We start from the raw sequence: 20266 nt of genomic DNA, 5'->3' as shown, positions 1-20266 counted from the left end.
ACTGTATTTAACATATCTTTAAATATCTCTCCTCAGATTCTAAACCAGAAGCTGAAAGTTCATCTGGTATATCACATGCTGCACTTCCTAAGTTTTCAGGTCAGCATATACAGTTACATCAACAACAAGAAGAGTCACTTTCCAATCATCATCAAGAGTTTCAGCAATCTGCTGTTTTGCCATATAAAACTAAACAGTATGACCAAGTTAGTGAAAAACATATACCTGGCATGGTTCCACCACAAATGGCTAATAGCAGAAACAGAATTCAAGATATCTCATGGAACATGGATTATAATAATCAGCAAAGGCCAGTTCAGGATTATAATAATAATCAGCTGCAGGAAGGTGTGTATATAGATACATATGTTTATATATATATGTGTGTGTGTGTGTGTGTGTGTGTGTGTAATTCGTGTTATAATTCAGTAATGAATTCTAAATTGATGTATGTAAGTAATGTCTTGTTAAATCATAGTACACGAACTGTTGATACATGAATAAATGCTACATAATGCATAGTAAATGAACTATGTTGTCTTGAGAACTGCAACAAAAAAAGGAGGGTCTCTGACCATAAAAAATTGGAAAAAATTATATAAAATCAATGAAAAATATAACCATTTCGTACTTATGCAGCACAGCAAAAAAAAATTTTGTGCTTACCTGAAGATAAACTCTTTTAGTCTGTCCCAGGTGCTTTTAAAGTGCCATGCTTGTGGTAGTTACCCTTATTTATGTCAAACATGAAGGGATGTTCTGAGACTGAACAAACATAAAAATTACACAGTTTTCAGTATGATAATCCAGTCTAGTACACCTTACTGTCAGAAATAAAAATCTATTAACTGCTTTGTGTTGAATTTTTTCTTGACTATTATTTATAAGACTATTACACTTTTTTTTATATAATGTTCGTCAAGTAGCTTTATTTTATTATCCTACATGCTTCGCCAATATTTTTCTATTGGCATCTTCAGGGAATACAAACTAGTAAGCTATATGAAGGTAACAGACTAGGTTATAACTGATGGTTCTAATTCATACAAAAAATTAGTATTGAACGAGGCAATTCGCGTGTCTCAAGAACGTGATTTATTCGTTATGGCTCATGATGTAATTGTTATGAAAGTTCATTTGTTTGATGTTTAATGATCTGATTAAAGCTTTCCAAATTTCTGGCAAGGTTAGACCTTGATTCTGGTTTAGGTTTTCAGTTTTACGGCCGACTGTAGCTGCTTCCTTGAAGATTCTTGAATGGTAGTTATCTTCTATATAGGGCATAAGGCTCTTATCCCACTCAATGTGATGGTTAGTAGAAGCAAAGTGGCAAGAAAGGCCTGAAATGTTTTGTCTGTTGTTTCTAACATATCCTATGTGTTCTTTCTTTCTCGTTTCAAAGCTTCTAGAGGTCTGACCTACATAACTAATACCACATGAGCAAGGTATATTATATACTCCAGAGTACTTGTAGAATGGATGAGGATCTTTCACTGATCTTAAAAATTTCCGAATAGTGTTGATTGGCTTGAATGCTACTCTGATATTATGTGGTTTTAGAAGGCTAGCTAATTTTTTGGAAATGCTGCTGACAAATGGAATAGTAATAGTATTGATGTACTGGACGTCATCACATTGTCTATGTGATATATCAGTCAAGAGAATCTTGTTGTAGAGTCTTTTTGGATAACCATTTAAAGATAGTTCTCTGGCTATTGTAGTTAATTCCATTTGTAGATCATTCTTATCTGTTGTGTACTTTATAGCTCTTTTTTTGAGCATATGGATAATGCTAAGTTTCTGTGCTTTATGATGAGACGAGTTGAAATGGAGGTAACGTCCAGTATTTGTAGATTTTCTATAAACAGATAGGTTGATACTATTATTGGTTTATTTCTTTATTATGATGTCAAGGAATGGCAATTTTCCATCTTTTTCAATTTCTAATGTGAATTTGATGGCATGGTGGAAACTATTGATTTGGTTAAGGTAATCCATTAGTTCTTCTTTCGTATGATCCCAAATGAGAAAGATGTCATCCACATATCTGTATCAAATTTTCAGTTTTGGAATGATCCTGGATAAGATTTTTTCTTCTAGATCTTCTATGGATAAGTCTGCACAAGGAGGGGAGAGGGGGCTACCCATAGCTAATCCGGTGAGTTGTTTGTAGACAGTTTTTTGCCAAATAAAATAGTTAGAATACGTGTGTAGAGGCTTAAGTGCTGTGAGGACATCATGTTGGAGGCTTAATGGATTTTTTACAACACTCAAAAAGAATTAAAATAGAATTTAATACTTCCTATATTTCGTCCTAGTCACTAGGACATCTACGGGGATTATAAAAACAATTAATGTAACATATACACAAATAACAAACAATACTAAGCCCAACCATGTGGGTGACACTAAAGTCCTATCTAGATGGAGCGCCCTCTAAAAGCGGTAGCAGGTGGCCTGGAATGTAAGGTGGGACCTCTGGTGATGAGTGTTTCCCAAATCTTCGGAAGCTTAATGCTACCGTATTTATTAAGATTTGGTTGGTTTTTGAGAGCTGCTGCTGCTTCTAAGAAAAGTCTCTCTTTCTTGAATTTGCTGTGGTGGAGCATGGTGGTTTTCTTCCATGATACCCTGTGGGTGGTGTCCAAAACATGGTCAGCCAAGCCTGAATGGCCATAGTTGTGTTTGAAGATGTAAGACTTGTGTTCCTCTAGACGGATGGATGCTGATCTGCCTGTCTGTCCAAAGTACGCCAGCTTACAGGAACAGGGTACTTTGTAAACTCCAGGCAGAGAGAGAGGAGGGAGCTGATCTTTCGTAGAATGGATAAGAGTAGCCAGTTTGCGGTGGGGCTTATATGCTGTGTGTAGATTGTACTGTTTTAGTATCTTGGCTATTTTTTCGGATGTGCCACGGATGTAGGGTATGGTGATGGCATTTTTAAAATCTTGTTGACGAGAAGGACGGGGAATGGGTGAGGAGTTAATTATTTTTTGATAATGTGATCGCTGTAGCCATTGGAGAGGAAAGTGCTGTGTATGTGGTTAAGCTCAGTAGTAAGGGTGGTTCCACTGGAACAAAGATTGTGGGCTCTCTTGAGTTTTAATAATGCCATATTGTTGAGAGGGGTGGTGGTGGGAGAGTTTGTGAATGTATCTGCCTGTGTGTGTGGGTTTTCTGTATACGGTGAAGGTAAGTGTATCATTAGGCAGGCGTGTGACTAAGGTGTCTAGGAAGGGTAAGCAATTGTTCTTTTCCTTTTCCATAGTGAACTGGATTCTTGGATGTAGACTATTGAGATGTCTGAGGAAGGAGTCTAACGTGTCTGGGCCATGAGGCCAAATAGAGAACACATCATCTACATATCTTAGCCAGATAGAAGGTTTGAGTGGGGCTGAGTCTATGGCTCGTTTTTCGAAATCTTCCATATAGAAATTGGCAAGGGGGGGGGGGGTGAGAGGGGGAAACCCATGGCAGTTCCCTCTATCTGCTTGTAGATTTTGTTGTTCCAAGAGAAATACCCAGAGTTAATGGCAAAGGAAAAGAGATCTAAGATGTCAGAGGGAAAAACGTTTTCTAAGAGAGATAAGGTGTCAATTAAGGGTATATTGGTAAACAAAGAGGAGATATCAAAGCTTACCAATATGTCTGTCTTCTTCAAGGTTAAATTTTCTGTGAGGGCTTTAAAGTGGGTCGAGTTTTTTATATAGGAAGGGGACCTTCCGGTGAAGGGGATCAGAGAGTTGGCCAGCTGTTTAGATAGTCTATAGCAAGATGCATTGGTAGCATCTACTATAGGCCTGAGTGGGGAATTGGGTTTGTGGATTTTTGGTAAACCGTATATTCGGGGGGGGGGGGGGAGCGGAAAGGTTTAAGTTTTTTCGTGACATCAGGGGGCCAGAAAGATACTTTTTTGAGTAAAATTTTTAGTTTCTTAACTTGTGTTTTTGTGGGGTCGTGTTCTAGCGGGATGTAGGTAGCGCGATCGCAGAGGATAATGTTCATTTTACGATTATATTCACTGGTATTAAGAACGACTGTGGCATTACCCTTATCCGCTCTGGTGATGACGATACTTTTTTCTTTACGTAGTTTCAGGAGAGCCGTGCGTTGGGCATATGATAAATTACTTTTTGGCGGTGAAGAATGCGTGAGGATGTTGGCTACGTCAAGTCTGATGTTGTTAGCTATCTCCGACGGTAAGCGACCAATTCCATGTTCGATGTTCTCCATTTCGTCAAGCACCGGCACTTCCTTCGGAGCGACGGCAAAATTATGGCCGAGGCACAGGGCGCTGACGACATTGTCGTTGAGCCTTTTGGAAGAGAGGTTTATTACTGTCTGTAGCGGTTGAATTTGTGGTTGTGGTTTGTTTTTCACAAGGTTGCTATATTTCTTGATGTGTTTATTTTTTATTTTTTGGAATTCTCTCTGTGCGGAAGTTTCCGAAATGCCAGAGAGAATCGACCAAAGTTCAGGGTATTATAGAAATATAGGAAGTATTAAACTCTATTTTAATTCTTTTTGAATGTTGTAAAAAATCCATTAAGCCTCCAAAATAGTTAGAAGGTAAACAGTGATTGAACAAAGTAGTGATGTTTCTTGGGAACAAGTTGTCTAAGATGTTGATGACTTCAACCACTGGAATATTTGTAAACAGAGATGTAATGTCTAGGCTTGCTAGTATATCCTCTTCATAGATAGGGATGTTTTTTATTTTATCTATAAAATGTTGTGAGTTTTTAATATAAGTATCCAAGACGTGAATGTGTTGTTGTAAAATGTTAGAAACGTACTTGGACAGTCGGTAAGTGGAAGAATAGATTCCGTCAACTATTGGATATAATGGTATACCTTCTTTATGAATTTTCGGAATGCCATACAGTCTAGGAGTTAGTGGGTGCATTGATTTTAACTTTCTTATTACTTCTATAGGCCAGTTAGTCATTCCACGTAAGAGTTCATTGGTGTCATTATGGTTTTTTATGGTTGGATCTCTGCTGAGAACTTCATAGACAGACCTGTCAGATAATAGATTTTTAATTTTTTCTTCATAATCTTTAGTATTTAATATAACTGTATTATTACCTTTGTCGGTTTATAGAAAACCTACAAATACTGGACGTTACTTCCATTTCAACTCGTCTCATCATATATTATCCTTAGCATTATCCATATGCTCAAGAAAAGAGCTATAAAGTACACAACAGATAAGAATGATCTACAAATGGAATTAACTATAATAGCCAGAGAACTATCTTTAAATGTTATCCAAAAAGACTCTACAACAAGATTCTCTTGACTGATATACCACATAGACAATGTGATGACGTCCAATATATCAGTACTATTACTATTCCATTTGTCAGCAGCATTTCCAAAAAATTAGCTAATCTTCTAAAACCACATAATATCAGAGTAGCATTCAAGCCAATCAACACCATTCGGAAATTTTTAAGATCAGTGAAAGATCCTCATCCATTCTACAAGTACTCTGGAGTATATAATATACCTTGCTCATGTGGTATTAGTTATGTACTCTGAGTACGAACGTTAATGAGGTGGTTTGACGCAGAAACAAATACTAATTTTCTTTAGTTTAATAAACAACAACAACATAGCCATTAAAAATCGAGATCTTGTTTTGAATGTATATGTAAATGTATGTGTTTATTTTTCAATAAATTAATTATCTTGCAATAGATGTAATTTCCTAAATAAAGAAATAGAAACACATTTTTCAAGGGGGTGCGAGAACTTATTTTTAGATTCTAGGGGGTGCCGATCACTAAAAAGGTTAAGACCCACTGCTATAGAATATGATCCCACCAACTCCCAAATCAGAACACTCAATGGGTTCCTTAAGAAGGTTACTTCTTGGCCTGTGGAAGTGACTAACAAACTAAAACCTTTTAACTCTAGACCCTCCCAGAATATATGGACTTCCAAAAATTCATAAACAGAATGTGCCATTACGTTCCATTGTGGATGGCATTGATTCCCCCACATACAAATTAGAAAAACATTTAACCAAGTGCTCGCACGTTATACTGGCAACACACCATCACACATTAAAAACTCAGCCCACTTTAAAGCCAGTATAGAGAACCTCTCACTCAACACACTAACATAATGGTCAGTTTTGATGTCCCCTCCTTATTCACCAATGTCCCACTCAAAGATACTTTGGATTCATCCAAGCCAAATTTCCTCTGATATCTCAGCCTTATTTTAGTTCACCATAAACTCAGGCTATTTCGTTTGGCAAGGAAAATTCTATAAACAAATTGAGGGAACAGCCATGGGTTCTCCACCTCTAGCCAACTTCTTTATGGAGACCTTTGAATTAAAAGCCTAAACTGGGCTCCACTTAAACTTACTGTTTGACTACACTATGTTGATGATGTGTTTGCCATTTGGCCGCATATCTTGGACACACTCTACAATTTCTTATCACACTTAAACAATCAGCACCCCAGGATCCAGTTTACCTTGGAAAAAAGAAAACAATAATAGTCTCCCTTTCCTAGACACTCTGATTACACACCAGCCTGATGGATAATTCTAATTTTCTTGGAATCCCTTCCAAGAAAATTAGAATTATCACACACACACACACACACACACACACACACACACTTGCACGCGCGGTTTTTTCTGTCATCAGTGAGGCAGTTATCTTATATAATGCTATATCAAGCTATAAATGAAGGAGGAAATAATCTAAAAATTCCCAGAGACTGTTAAATAGGAGGGCTTTCATTGAACTTGCTGTTGGATGAATTATAACACAGTTGCTTGAACTAAAGATTCATTTTGGTATTATAAGAAATGATGCCCTTCTTATAAAATCAGTTGCTGGTAAACTGATACTTGCAACTACTAAAGTCAATCTTATTTACTCTGATATTGAGGAATTTCTATAACCAAAGCCTTATTTGGGATCGAGATTTGAAAGAAAAATTTAAGAATTAAGGACTGACAGAATTAGAAAGGATAAAGAAGGCTCTTTAAGGCAAACTTAAATTTTGACATATTTGACAAATGAAGATGTCAAATTTTCTTTTGGCCTTATTTAAGCATCTGAAGCAAAGACTACCATAAAATTTGTGTTAAAAATGTCATCTTTATCTGTTGAATCAATTGTTAGTTTGATGGAACATGTGGGAGCATCCAAGAAGGTCATATCTCTGCTTCTGAAAAATTCATTTTAAGTTACTAGAAATGCAACTCCAATACTGAAGCTCTCTGAAGTGAGATCCTGTAGTTTGCATCAGAATGCAACCCATTCAAAAAAACTTCCAGAATTTGCAATTTTGCTATTAATTTTGCCAGACTTAAATGCTGGAGTTTAACGAATATTCAGTAGTATGAATAGCATAAAATCTAAACTATGAAGCTGTATGTTAAGCAGTAATGTTAACTACTTTATTATCTGTACAATTTAGCTTGATATGGCGTAACAAATGCTACAGTACTTAAATCCAAAAAAAAACTTTGAAAGCTATTGGGACACTAATATTTTATATAAAAAAAGATGATGAAAGCCAAACTTTAACAATATCTATAGAGCTTTGTCCTTATTCATCAACACACTACGAACACTAGATAAGGTAAGCTTAGTTAAAAATCAGTTTTTTTTTTAACAAATTATTTTTATAGATTTAATTTACTCTCATATTTCATATTAATATTATACGTGTAACATTATTAATTCTTATTTTTCTTATCTATAATTTTGGTATTAAAAAAGAAAAACATAGCTTATTTTATTAAGAAATTTTAGTTCAAAATAACAAATTTAAGTTGGCAACCATGGTAACGAGTAGTCCATCCTGAATGGAAGTCTAGCAGTTACTTACCATTTTTATTGTGTATAAACATGTGATCATTATTTGCTCTTTATTCCAAATTTTGACAGAATATTTCTACGTACCTAGTATTAATTTTCTATCTACTTTGGATATTCAACAAGGATCAACTTTACCTTTTTTGATGTTAAAAATGTTTTTACTAATGTTATCCAGAAATTTCATCATGAAAAAGCATTATGTTATGGAAGTGTTACATTACAGAAGCATTATGTTCAAGAGTGTTGCATGCACACAGTAGGGAACTTATTGTAAAGATGTTTTTAATGCTGTGATGACACAAAAATCAACTTTGAAAACTTCTACACATGTGATTGGACACATTATGTACGTGGTACAGAATTTTTGTATATCAGTTAACCTTCTCTATTGACTCAAAAAAATTTCTCTTCTACTTCCTTGGTAGAAGAACCTTCTGCAGGATCATAGGCACAAATAAGTCTCATTGTCCAATTCTCCATTTTGATGTTTAGCCACTTCATCTACTTGAAACAGCCTACCATTCATGATTATCTTTGTGTTTAGTGTTGAATACTATAGCTATTCTTCCTTTCCCTGATCATTGTTGCTTGAGTATAACGTCTTAGCTGTTATTTAGAAAAATCTCATCTGTTTTTTTTTGTCTTCTTTGTTTTAGTAACACCATTTCACTAGTTCCACTTCCTTGATTCTGCTTATGTTGTGGTTTCTCTCTCTCTCTCTTGAATTCTGCTAGTGTAGAGTTGGAGTTTGTTCCAGTATTTGATTTTTCATTATTCTCCCTGCTTCCCTAACAAAATCAACATGAGATTGGTTTTGTGTAATCAGGCACATCATCATTGGCATTGGATTTAGCTGGCTAAAATACAATATAGCCAGCTAAATCCCAGATTTCTTGTTCATCTTGGTTCATTTAGTATGTAGATGTGTGCTATCCAAGTATACTATGAGAAGGTAGGGGATCTGACGATAGATCAGAAGTTCTGATCAGTATTGTGCATTCCTTAACGGTTCATGTGGTGGCAGCCTCCCAGTCATCCAGTTGTTCCATTTATGTATTTAGTCATTTATACCTGACAAGTTATTGTTTATATTACAGTTTATTGTAATCAGTTTTATTTCTAGTCCATCTCTGAGATACTTCTCTTTAGTAGAATATTGTTGAATCGTACTTCCTTGTTTTTGATCCATCATCTTGTTTTAACTCTGTTCTTAAACAAGTAATAAGTTGCTGGTTGATTACTAATTTAAATATAGAGAAATTTATATTTTTAGACTGCGCCACTCTATATCTAGATTAGTCTAATGAAATGTAGCAAAACCAACCATCAACTAATTTTGCATCAATATTATTTCTTACGTAGGCCGAGTTTATCTCTTATGTTTGAAGCTCCCACTAGGTCCGATAATTTCATGAACGGCACAGTAAAGGAGATTCAGGCAAACACAATTTTAAAATCATCAAAACAAAACATTTAATTCTGGGTAATATATTATACATATAAACTCAATTCTGAGAACAAGATAATATAAATGTGTTAGCTTAACTGGTCATAACATCTTACAAATTCAGTCTATGGGCATTCTGCTATCAGATTTATAGTTTTCATAATATTAAAATAACTTTTAATAGAGTTCAATATCACAAAATCTCTTAGTAACAAATTTTACTATTATCACAGTCTGTAAAGTCTCAATGCATTAATGGTGACAACAACTGCTTCATGAGTATACACTTTCATACTTTATACTCTGGCTGATTTCAGCAAAAAACGTTATAGTTAATGTAGGGAATAAGAGGAGGAATTACACATATATCTCTGCACTGAAGTAATATAAAATTGGATTAATCTTATTAGTAACATAGTAATGTTACTAATAAGATTAATATTAGTAACATTACTATGTTACTAATAACATAGTAATGTTATTAGTAATATTAGTAACATTACTGTGTTACTAATAACATAGTAAAGTTATTAGTAACATTAGTAACAAACCTATAGTAACAAACAAAATAAAATAAAAACAGAAATATTGCATAATATTATACCTTTACATACTGGTATTGAAAATTAATAAAAAAAATATTATAGTTACTTAAATTTACCTTCACCTTCATTCACAATAACAAAAAAAAAAACATCATATATTACAGTTCACATAAGGCTCATAAAGTTACATACGTACAATTTGTTATAATATTATTGAAGGAATAAAGTAATAAAATAAATGGCATTTACTACAGTAAATGCCATTTATTTCATTATGACATATCCTAAAATTATATAATTAATTAATAACTGACAAAATACAGAGCAATTATATGAGTAATACAGTTTAAGCAAGAGACAAACAATAAACAATATTTACAAGAAGTCTTGCTTATGTTATGGAAGATCATGTTGGATTCTGAAAGAAATACCAACAACTTTAATTTCTCTTCATTCAGAATCCAACAATATGAACTCTTGTTATGTTCATCTTTGAGCTTTTCTTCCTTGTTTTTCATCATCAATTTCCTGATATGTACACCCCTTGAGGGTACATATCAGGAAACTGATGATGATAATGATTATTATTTATATTATTTTTTTATAAATTTATTTTACAGGCTACTGTCACAGTATTACGTGATTAAGTTTATATTAGTAATAATAATCTCTTATTACAGGTTTTCCTCCAAATTGGTCTATTTCTTGTCAGAATGCCAATATCTAACATTTTGGTCTTCTAAGGCATCTAACTGAATCAACTAGATTTTCATCTTTCTCTGTGTTTTTTGTTGTTATCCATGCATCAACCACTTGTTTTGCTAATTTTTCTTCTCCCATTCTATATTTATTCCATTCTATTCTGCTCACACATCCTTGAATATTAATAATATTAAGTTTTCTCCTTAATATCTTCATTTTTAATATGATTCTGTCATTGATGCTATTTGTTCACTTCCTTAATTTTTCTTGGGACTCTCATTTCTGTGGTATCTAGTCTTTAGCAGGTGCTTTATTTCCAACTGATGAATCTCAGATTCACGTAATATCTTCAAAGTACAAAGACTTCTGTTTAGCGATCACCATCTCCAAGGAACATTCTGTCTTTATACTTACTAAAACTTTCTTCTTGGTCATTCTTGCAGTCCATAGGATTCTTAATAGTCTTATCTATGTCCATAATTGAAATGAATTACTTTGCTTTCTGTCTTCTTAATAATCCAGGTTTCACATCTATACATCACTATGGGAAATACCATTGTTTTGACAATTCTAACTTTCATAGCCTTACTCACACTTCTGTCTTTCATAATTTTTGTCCAGTTTAACATTGCATTTTTTTTTTTTCTTTCTCCATGACTATCCTTCTTTTAATTTCATCTTCACTTTACCATTTTCTGATTCTGGATCCAAGAAAATCAAAACCTTCAACAATTTATGTTTGATCTCCCTCTTATAAATTCATTTAAATTGCCAGAAGCCATCACTTTTGTTTTGCTCATGTTTAAATTAAGCCCAGCTTTGTTACTTTCCCTCTTATCTAATAGAATTAACTGCTCCAGGTCTTCCTTAGTTTCTGCTAAGAGGGTTGTATCATCTGCATATCTTAAATTATTTATTTTTCAACCACCAATCTTAATTCCAGCTGGATGTTCACTATAAATATTAAAAAGGTAGAGCAACAGTATACAACCCTGCCGCACCCCTTTTTCCACTCAAACACTGTCTGTTTCTTCAAAGACTGTTTTTGCTTAAAGCTTCTTGGTTGTCATAGCACTCTCTTATCAAGAGAATTAGATGCTCAGGTATTGCCACCAATCTCACTACAATTCACAGTCTGTTGTGATTTCAAAAGAAGCAATCAAAAGTTTCTTATAATCAATAAAAACAAATGAATTCTTCCTTCTGAAATTCTCTTGTTTTTTTCCATAATCCTTCTCATGTTTGCTATTTGGTCTCTGGTTCCTCTACTGCTCCTAAAGCCTTGTGTAGAGGCTTAAGTGCTGTGAGGACATTATGTTGGAGGTTTAATGGATTTTTTACAACACTCAAAAAGAATTAAAATAGAATTTAATACTTCCTATATTTCGTCCTAGTCACTAGGACATCTACGGGGATTACAAAAACAATTAATGTTACATGCACACAAAAACTTACAATACTAAGCCCAACCTCGTGCGTGACACTAAAGTCCTATCTAGATGGAGTGCCCTCTAAAGGCGGTAGTAGGTGGCCTGGAATGTAAGGTGGGACCTCTGGTGATGAGTGTTTCCCAAATCTTCGGAAGCTTAATGCAACCATATTTGTTAAGATTTGGTTGGTTTCTGAGAGCTGCTGCTGCTTCTAAGAAAAGTCTCTCTTTCTTGAATTTGCTGTGGTGGAGCATGGTGGTTTTCTTTCATGATACTCTGTGGGTGGTGTCCAAAACATGGTCAGCCAAGCCTGAATGGCCATAGTTGTGTTTAATGATGTATGACTTGTGTTCCTCCAGGCGGATGGATGCTGATCTGCCTGTCTGTCCAAAGTACGCAAGCTTACAGGAACAGGGTACTTTGTAAACTCCAGGCAGAGAGAGAGGAGGGAGCTGATCTTTCGTAGAACGGATAAGGGTAGCAAGTTTGCAGTAGGGCTTATATGCTGTGTGTAGGTTATACTTTTTTAGTATCTTGGCTATTTTTTCCGAAGTGCCTCGGATGTAGGGTATGGTGATGGCATTTTTAAAATCTTGTTGACGAGAGGGAACGGGAAATGGGGGAGGAATTGATTATTTTTTTGATACTGTGTTCGCTGTAGCCATTGGAGAGGAAAGTTCTGTGTATGTGGTTAAGTTCAGTAGTGAGGGCGGTTCCACTGGAACAGAGATTGTGGGCTCTCTTGGTAAGGGTTTTAATGATGCCATATTGTTGTGAGGGGTGGTGGTGGGAGAGTTTGTGAATGTATCTGCCTGTGTGCGTGGGGATGACCCATATTGAGATGACCGAGGAAGGAGTCTAACGTGTCTGGGCCATGAGGCCAAATAGAGAACACATCATCTACATATCTTAGCTAGATAGAAGGTTTGAGTGGGGCTGAGTCTATGGCTCGTTTTTCGAAATCTTCCATATAGAAATTGGCAAGGGAGGTTAGAGGGGGGAACCCATGGCAGTTCCCTCTATCTGCTTGTAGATTTTGTTATTCCAAGAGAAATACCCAGAGTTAATGGCAAAAGAAAGGAGATCTAAGATGTCAGAGGAAAAAACGTTTTCTAAGAGAGATAAAGTGTCAGTTAAGGGAATATTGGTAAACAGAGGAGATATCAAGGCTTACTGATATATCTGTATTATTCAAGGTTAAATTTTCTGTGAGGGCTTTAAAGTGGGTCGAGTTTTTTACATGCTCCACCACAGCAAATTCAAGAAAGAGAGACTTTTCTTAGAAGCAGCAGCAGCTCTCAGAAACCAACCAAATCTTAACAAATAAGGTTGCATTAAGCTTCCGAAGATTTGGGAAACACTCATCACCAGAGGTCCCACCTTACATTCCAGGCCACCTACTACTGCCCTTGAGGGCGCTCCGCCTAGATAGGACTTTAGTGTCATCCACGTGGTTGGGCTTAGTATTGTAAGTTTTTGTGTGCATGTTACATTAATTGTTTTTGTAATCCCCGTAGATGTCCTAGTGACTAGGACGAAATATAGGAAGTATTAAATTCTATTTTAATTCTTTTTGAGTGTTGTAAAAAAATCCATTAAACCTCCAACATAAAGCTCCTAAAGCCTGCCTGTTCTTGTGGCATCTTTCTATTAACATATGGCTGGAGCCTTTGTTGGATCGCTTTCAGCATAACTTGACTTATATGTGGAATTAAAGCGCTGGTTCTATAATTCTCTGGGATTTGATTTTTTTGTAATTAGGATGAATACTGATGTTTTCCAGTCTCTAGGCCAGTATATTTTCTTCCAAACCTGTTAGATATGACAATACTGGAGTGCTGATAAGTAATAGACTCCATCCCATTCAAGTGACATCTCCTATCTAGGAGGTTGACTACCATGATGTAACTGAACGTTAACTATGGGCATTACATGTTGTGTGGACCCTATCTCTTCCACGTATTGTTGTATGTATTCATGGCTGTAAATCCATGTGTGTTCACAAGACCATTTTGCCTGTTCTGGGGGGATGAAAAACCCAAGTTTCCAGGCAAAAAAATAACCCTACCTCTGTATGAGATTGACTAACTCACCTTTAGTCAAAAGAGACCAGATAAAGGTTCCTCACGTCATGGATTGGAATCGAAACCAGGTTTTTCCAACCAAAAGACTTCATCTATACTGACTGAGCCATGGAGGCTCAAGTAATAGACTAATTTGAAAGAAAATTGTGGATAATAGATTAATAATGCAAACTTAGTGCTGTTATGGTAACCTGAACTCCAGTTGCGTACATATCAGGAAATTGATGTTTTCACCTGATTAATTTTTTTTTTTTTTTTTTTTTTTTTTTTGGATAATTAGAATATAAATAATTGTGTACAAGTTTTTAATATCACTTTATAGATTAAAAATTTTCACACGAGAATGCTTTTTAAACATTGTTTACATTTACTGTTCATTTTTTAAAACATTTTATGGTTTGAATGACAGACTAACATTAAAAGCTGGATCACATGTAAAACATATTAGCATAGTAAGGCAAAGCTTCTATAAGGGTTTTTAAAGCTGAAATATGTGCAAATTATTTACTTCAAATTACTTTTTATAATACATTAGGAACTCGCAAAATTTCATGAACTGTCCTGGAATTTCTTGACTTTGAAGATAGCTCTTTGTGGTTTATCTTAAAGACACTGCTTACTGTGATAAAAGGAAGGGCTGTAATGATAACATACTATTGCTGTCAATTTTGATCAGCTTTCAAAAGTTTATTTACTAACTTCAGCCTATTATTTAGTTATCTTCCACCAGGCAGTAAAATTACATCCATGCCCTCGAGTAGGATTCAAAACCAGGCCTGAATTCAGATTCCACTGCAGGCTTGGATGTTGGAAAACTACTTGACAGAACAGTCTACTAGATTTATCTTGTTCTGTTTCTTATTTTTATTTTATTTATGTTTAAGATCTTGTAGTATTTTTAAAGGTATAGTATTAATGAGCATTTTTTTTTGTAATCTGTCTATTTGCTGTAAACTAACTGCAAATTCTGAAAATTTGGCAATCTTTAATTAACTACTAAAGTTTCTGTTATATATATATTTCACTTGCCTAAAATGTTTTGTCCCTCTGAGATACAATATAATCCTTACATCAAACCTAATGAGAACCACAATTATTACCTTAAATAATTTATTTTCATTAAATTAATAATTTTTATTGATGAAAAGTTTTTATTTAAGAACTTTTACAACATAAACTTGTTCGTTTCGATATAGATGTGGCTCATTTTTTATTTATTTTTTTTACTGATTCTGGTAAGATATATGTATGTGTGTGTATCTATCTATCTATCTGTGTATATATACTAGGGAGGCTCCGCCCGCCTGGCACCTATGGTGCCCCCCCCCCTCCCGAGTTCTGGGCAAGCTGATAAGACAAAAAACATGACATAAAAACTTTTCAAATTTTGACTTATCTTTTTATATATACAGTGATACTGTGGCTAACGAGTGACCCTGCTAATGAAGATTTTTTTTTTGCTGTTTTTCGGACTTGGTTAACGAATGTTTTAGTGGATGCATGCGCTAACATAAAGCAGCAAACATGAATGGTCAGGCCATTCCAGGAGCTTATTTTTTCCATCTGTATGTGTGTGACAAAGAAATGAGCTGACCACATCACATAGGGGAGACCCACCAACCCGACTGGGTTGTTTATGTTCGAGACAGCGAGAAGTAAGACGCCTCATACCAGTGTCAGTATGGTGCACGCTCCGTGTGGCTGTGAATGCGAGAGGTAATTGTGATAGCATTTATTCTTTACTTGGCTAAATTCTACTATGGGGGATTAATTTATAATTAATAAATTCTATTCTTATCTAATTAAATAAATAATATGCTCTATATCGTATTTCTTTTATATTTTTCAGAAAAAAATTTTAAAAGTGAAAAAAATTTTATTTTTTTCACTTTCCAGCATCCAGAATGAATTAAATGATTTTCTATAGAAACCTATGGAAAATCATGTTTCGGCTAACGAAGATTTCTGCTAACGAATGTGATTCTGGAACGAATTATCTTCGTTAGCTGAGGTATCACTGTATAGAGTAGATATATATATATATTTTTTTTTTTTTCACTGAGTTGTAAATAAACTGTTAGTGAATCTTGTAGCTCCAGAAATCCACTTGCCACAAGCAAGTGAATTTTCAGCCTCATTCTAAATGCATTCAAAATATATTATTTTCGTCACATAATTTACACATTTTCTTTTAAAGAACGTCATTTCATTCACTGTGAAGTTATTTCATCACGGGTGGCTTCCAACAAATTTATTAATTGAACCTTAATTTCCTCCAGTAACTGCCTGTCATCATTGTCATAACATAACAATTGATTACTTTGAAATGTTTCTTTCTGTATGAAAGATTTCATAAATATTTACAATTGAGTTCCAAAAATCCTCATCATACATTGTATTATATAGTGTTCTCACTCCACGCATGTACCACTACTTGTTGTACTTTCAGTTTAATTTCAGTCACGAAGAAAAAAAATGAATCGGCATTACATGTTATCGTTATGGCACTTTATTTGAAAGCAGTAAATCTTGCATACTTCAATCAAATCAAGTAATTTTTTCATATTATGTATGCATTTAAATTAAATTGCAGTTAGCATTTCCAATAAATAAATTTTATGAGCTCAGTGCATTAATTTAGTTCATTATTAACCTTATATACAATATGTACAACACAAGTAATACAGTCTATTATTCAAATATAATTAATTGTGTTTTTTCTTGTGATATAATTTTATTGACAAAAGAAACCGGTAATTATAAACACAAAAATTAAAATTGGCACAATTTTATTAAATATATTTTATTTTTCCAGTGACTTTAAGTAGGTGTGCAATTGTAATATAATATTGTCCTAATCATATTTTTGCAGCCCATCACATGACTTAATTACTGTAAGCTAATAGTCAGTGTAATTAAATATTTGAACATTTTACATAATAAAGAGACTTTTTACTACTGTTAGTTAAAAAAATACAATTATCTTTCATTAGAGTCTGGCTCTGCAGTGAGTGCTGCCTACTTTCTTGTTGTTTTATTGATATATATATATATACATATATATACACACAGTAATACCCCGACTTACGCAAATCCGGAGTTACGCAGTTTCTTATATGTACGTACTCCCGTCCCGCTTCACGCCTCACTACTAGTCGTATCTTTCAGGCGCTGGCCGCATTCGCCAGTGTCGCACATGCCGTGAACAAGCACCGACGTGTTTCGTGCTACCACTGTTAGTTAAAAAATACAATTATCTTTCATTGGAGTCTGGCTCTGCAGTGAGTGTTGCCTACTTTCTAGTTGTTTTATTGATATATATATATACACACACAGTAATACCCCGACTTATGCAAATCCGGAGTTACACGGTTTCTTATATGTACGTATTCCCATCCTGCTTCACGCCTCACTACTAGTCGTATCTTTCAGGCGCCGGCCACATTCGCCAGTGTCGCACATGCTGTGAACAAGCACTGACGTGTTTTGCGCGGTCTCCATTCATACATTTATAGTCTACAAACCTTGCGATTGTTTAATGTTATGTTCTTCATAAAAATTTTATCACACAAAAAATAATAATGTCATCCAAAAGAAGCAAGTCCAATTCTTCTACAGCTAGCAAGAAAAGAAAAACATTGACTTTGGAAACAAAACTCTACATTATTAAGGATTTTGAAGGCGGAATGAAAATTTGTGAGCTAGCAAAGAAGTTCGATCTACAGGAATCCACAGTAAGAACAATCATAAAAGAAAGGTTTACAGATTTTGGAGGACAGATTCTAACGAGGAACAAACTGTAGGCAAAAGGCAAGGAATAAAAAAATCATTAGCTTGCTATGAAGAAATTTTGTGTGACAAGAAAAATACATTATGCCGTCAGACGAATCTATTAGATTTTATGAAACCATCGACATCAAAATAACTCTTTTTTTTATGTATGAAAAACTACAATTATGATTATATTTCTTAAAAAATATAGCTGTTTTTGTAAACCTTTGGTCCCAATTGTATGTTTGTATATATAAATTACATGCAAAATTTTATCCTGAATTACACGAATTCGACTTACGCACTTTTTGTTGGTCCCACCTACCGCATAACTTCGGGGTTTTACTGTATGTATAATAAAATACATTAATATTAATATATTTTTATGTTAATATTATATATATATAATATTAATATATTACTAAGTTAAAAGTGAAGCAATTTTTGATTTGGTCTATATAATTGTCTTGCCCTTCTCCCTCCAACAAAAATTGTAAAAAATCTTGTAGCTCCAGAAATCCACAAGCAAGTGAATTTACAGCAGCAAAAATTGCATAGTAGTGATTTTATCTGTTCTTATTAGCATTTATAATATTTTGATAAGTTGTCATGCATTTATTAGCAGACTTGATATGTCTTGCTTTGACATGCTGTATCAATGGTACCTGGTTGGGTGCATACAGCATGTTATCATCCATAGTTATCATGTCAAACTATCCTTCATATTATCACTGGATGCTTCTTGCTACTACTGTTACTGTAGTAGCAAAACTAGTTGATTTACTAGATATGTAGTAATATCAGGATTTTATACCCATAATCCGTAATACACTTAGCTGTAGTACTTATTATGGGCTGCTGAAGATATATCGTCATGTATTGAACAATGTAGCATTTCTAGAGATACTTTCTGACCATTGCTTTTAAAACTTTCCTCCTACCATTACTATAAGTGATGCTCCAGAGGACCTTTGAGAAATCTGTAAACATATCTAGGAGATACAGCAAAATGTTACATTCATAAACTTGTATGAATTTTTAATGCAGGTCTCCATTCATTATTAAAAATTATGGAAACAACTACCATGTTATGGTGAAACTTCAGTTTAATATAAACCAGAAAGATTACTTGATAGTTCGACCTTCATATCAAGATCATCTGGAATACACACACATATACAAAGAAAACAAGCTACATTATGATCAACATGGTATGCTAAAGTCATAATAATTTGGTCAGCCGTTAAAACTACTGACCTGACTTCTGGTGAAAAAAAAACACTACATCAAAGCTGTTATTATTATTATTATCTATTTGGGTACAAATCCTTAAGAGATATATTAAGCTAGAGAGCAGCAAGCTTCATTTAATTACTCACATAAATTAAAACTGTATGGATGGTGGCCAATAAGAGCTGAAATTGCTTAGAGTCCTAAAGTAAGGGTTTGCTGGAAAACTTGAACTTAAGTGGGCTGAATATGTTCTATCCAAATTTTTGGAATTTTTATGCTTATTATTGTTAAGATTAGGATTGTTGATCAAAATTTCACAGGCTTCTTTAAATTTATGTTCGTATTGGATTTTTGTTTGATACAGGTACATTTCCAATCAATTTGGTATAGGATGTTAAGAGCATGATCTGATGGATCTGCTTCAACAGAATTGTTAAATTTATTGTGTCATTTGTGTTCTTTTTAATGACTATAGCAAAAATACCAGCAGTAAAGTGCTTCATAAAACTTCATCAAAAAATGCATATAATATAGATACAATAAAACCATAGCTATCCCATACATTTAAGGATTATCAGATAAAATAAATACAATTCTACACATAATAAAATTAGTTTAATCCTTTATCCAAGTGTGAGCAAACAAAGTTTGTGCCTGAAAGTATCTTCAGGACTGCGGTAAGGCGGTACAACACCAGGGCAACTCGTTGCAAAGGTGTAGCAAGCTACCAACACTCCTATCTCAGTATCTCCTATAATGCAAAACACATCTCCTTGCAGATATGTCTAATGTTGTGCATTAAGGGAAGAGCCACTACCCAGACTAGTTTTGACCTTTATTGAGGTCTCTTCAGTGGGAGCCAGGCCCATGTGGAGATACCAGGCAGAAACATTAGCAGGTCATCTCTACCTAAAAAAAGTGTGGCACACCATTTGGCAACTCCTATTGGTAGAGATGACCTGCTAATGTTTCTGCCTGGTATCTCCACATGGGCCTGGCTCCCACTGAAGAGACCTCAATAAAGGTCAAAACTAGTCTGGGTAGTGGCTCTTCCCTTAATGCATAACATTAGACATATCTGCAAGGAGATGTGTTTTGCATTATAGGAGATACTGAGATAGGAGTGTTGGTATCTTGCTCCACCTTTGCAATGAGTTGCCCTGGTGTTGTACCACCTTACCCCAGTCCTGAAGATACTTTCA

At 34.5% G+C, this 20266-nt stretch overlaps 1 protein-coding gene across 2 annotated transcripts in view; it reads left to right on the top strand.

The window, feature by feature from the left end:
- LOC150101404 (uncharacterized) overlaps window positions 1-20266 on the top strand; it is a 159903-nt gene that overhangs the window by 51118 nt on the left and 88519 nt on the right. For both annotated transcript variants that reach the window (XM_090401035.1, XM_090401034.1), the window contains exon 4: window positions 37-348. In XM_090401035.1, the coding sequence (XP_090257161.1) occupies window positions 37-348 (312 nt within the window). The remainder of the gene's footprint in view (window positions 1-36; window positions 349-20266) is intronic.

This window comes from Typopeltis vanoorti, chromosome 11 (assembly GCF_054136105.1).
Source record: "Typopeltis vanoorti isolate ZY-2024b chromosome 11, IOZ_Tvanoo_1.0, whole genome shotgun sequence".
NCBI lineage: Eukaryota > Metazoa > Arthropoda > Arachnida > Uropygi > Thelyphonidae > Typopeltis > Typopeltis vanoorti.
This window is presented reverse-complemented; position numbering and strand designations above follow the sequence as displayed.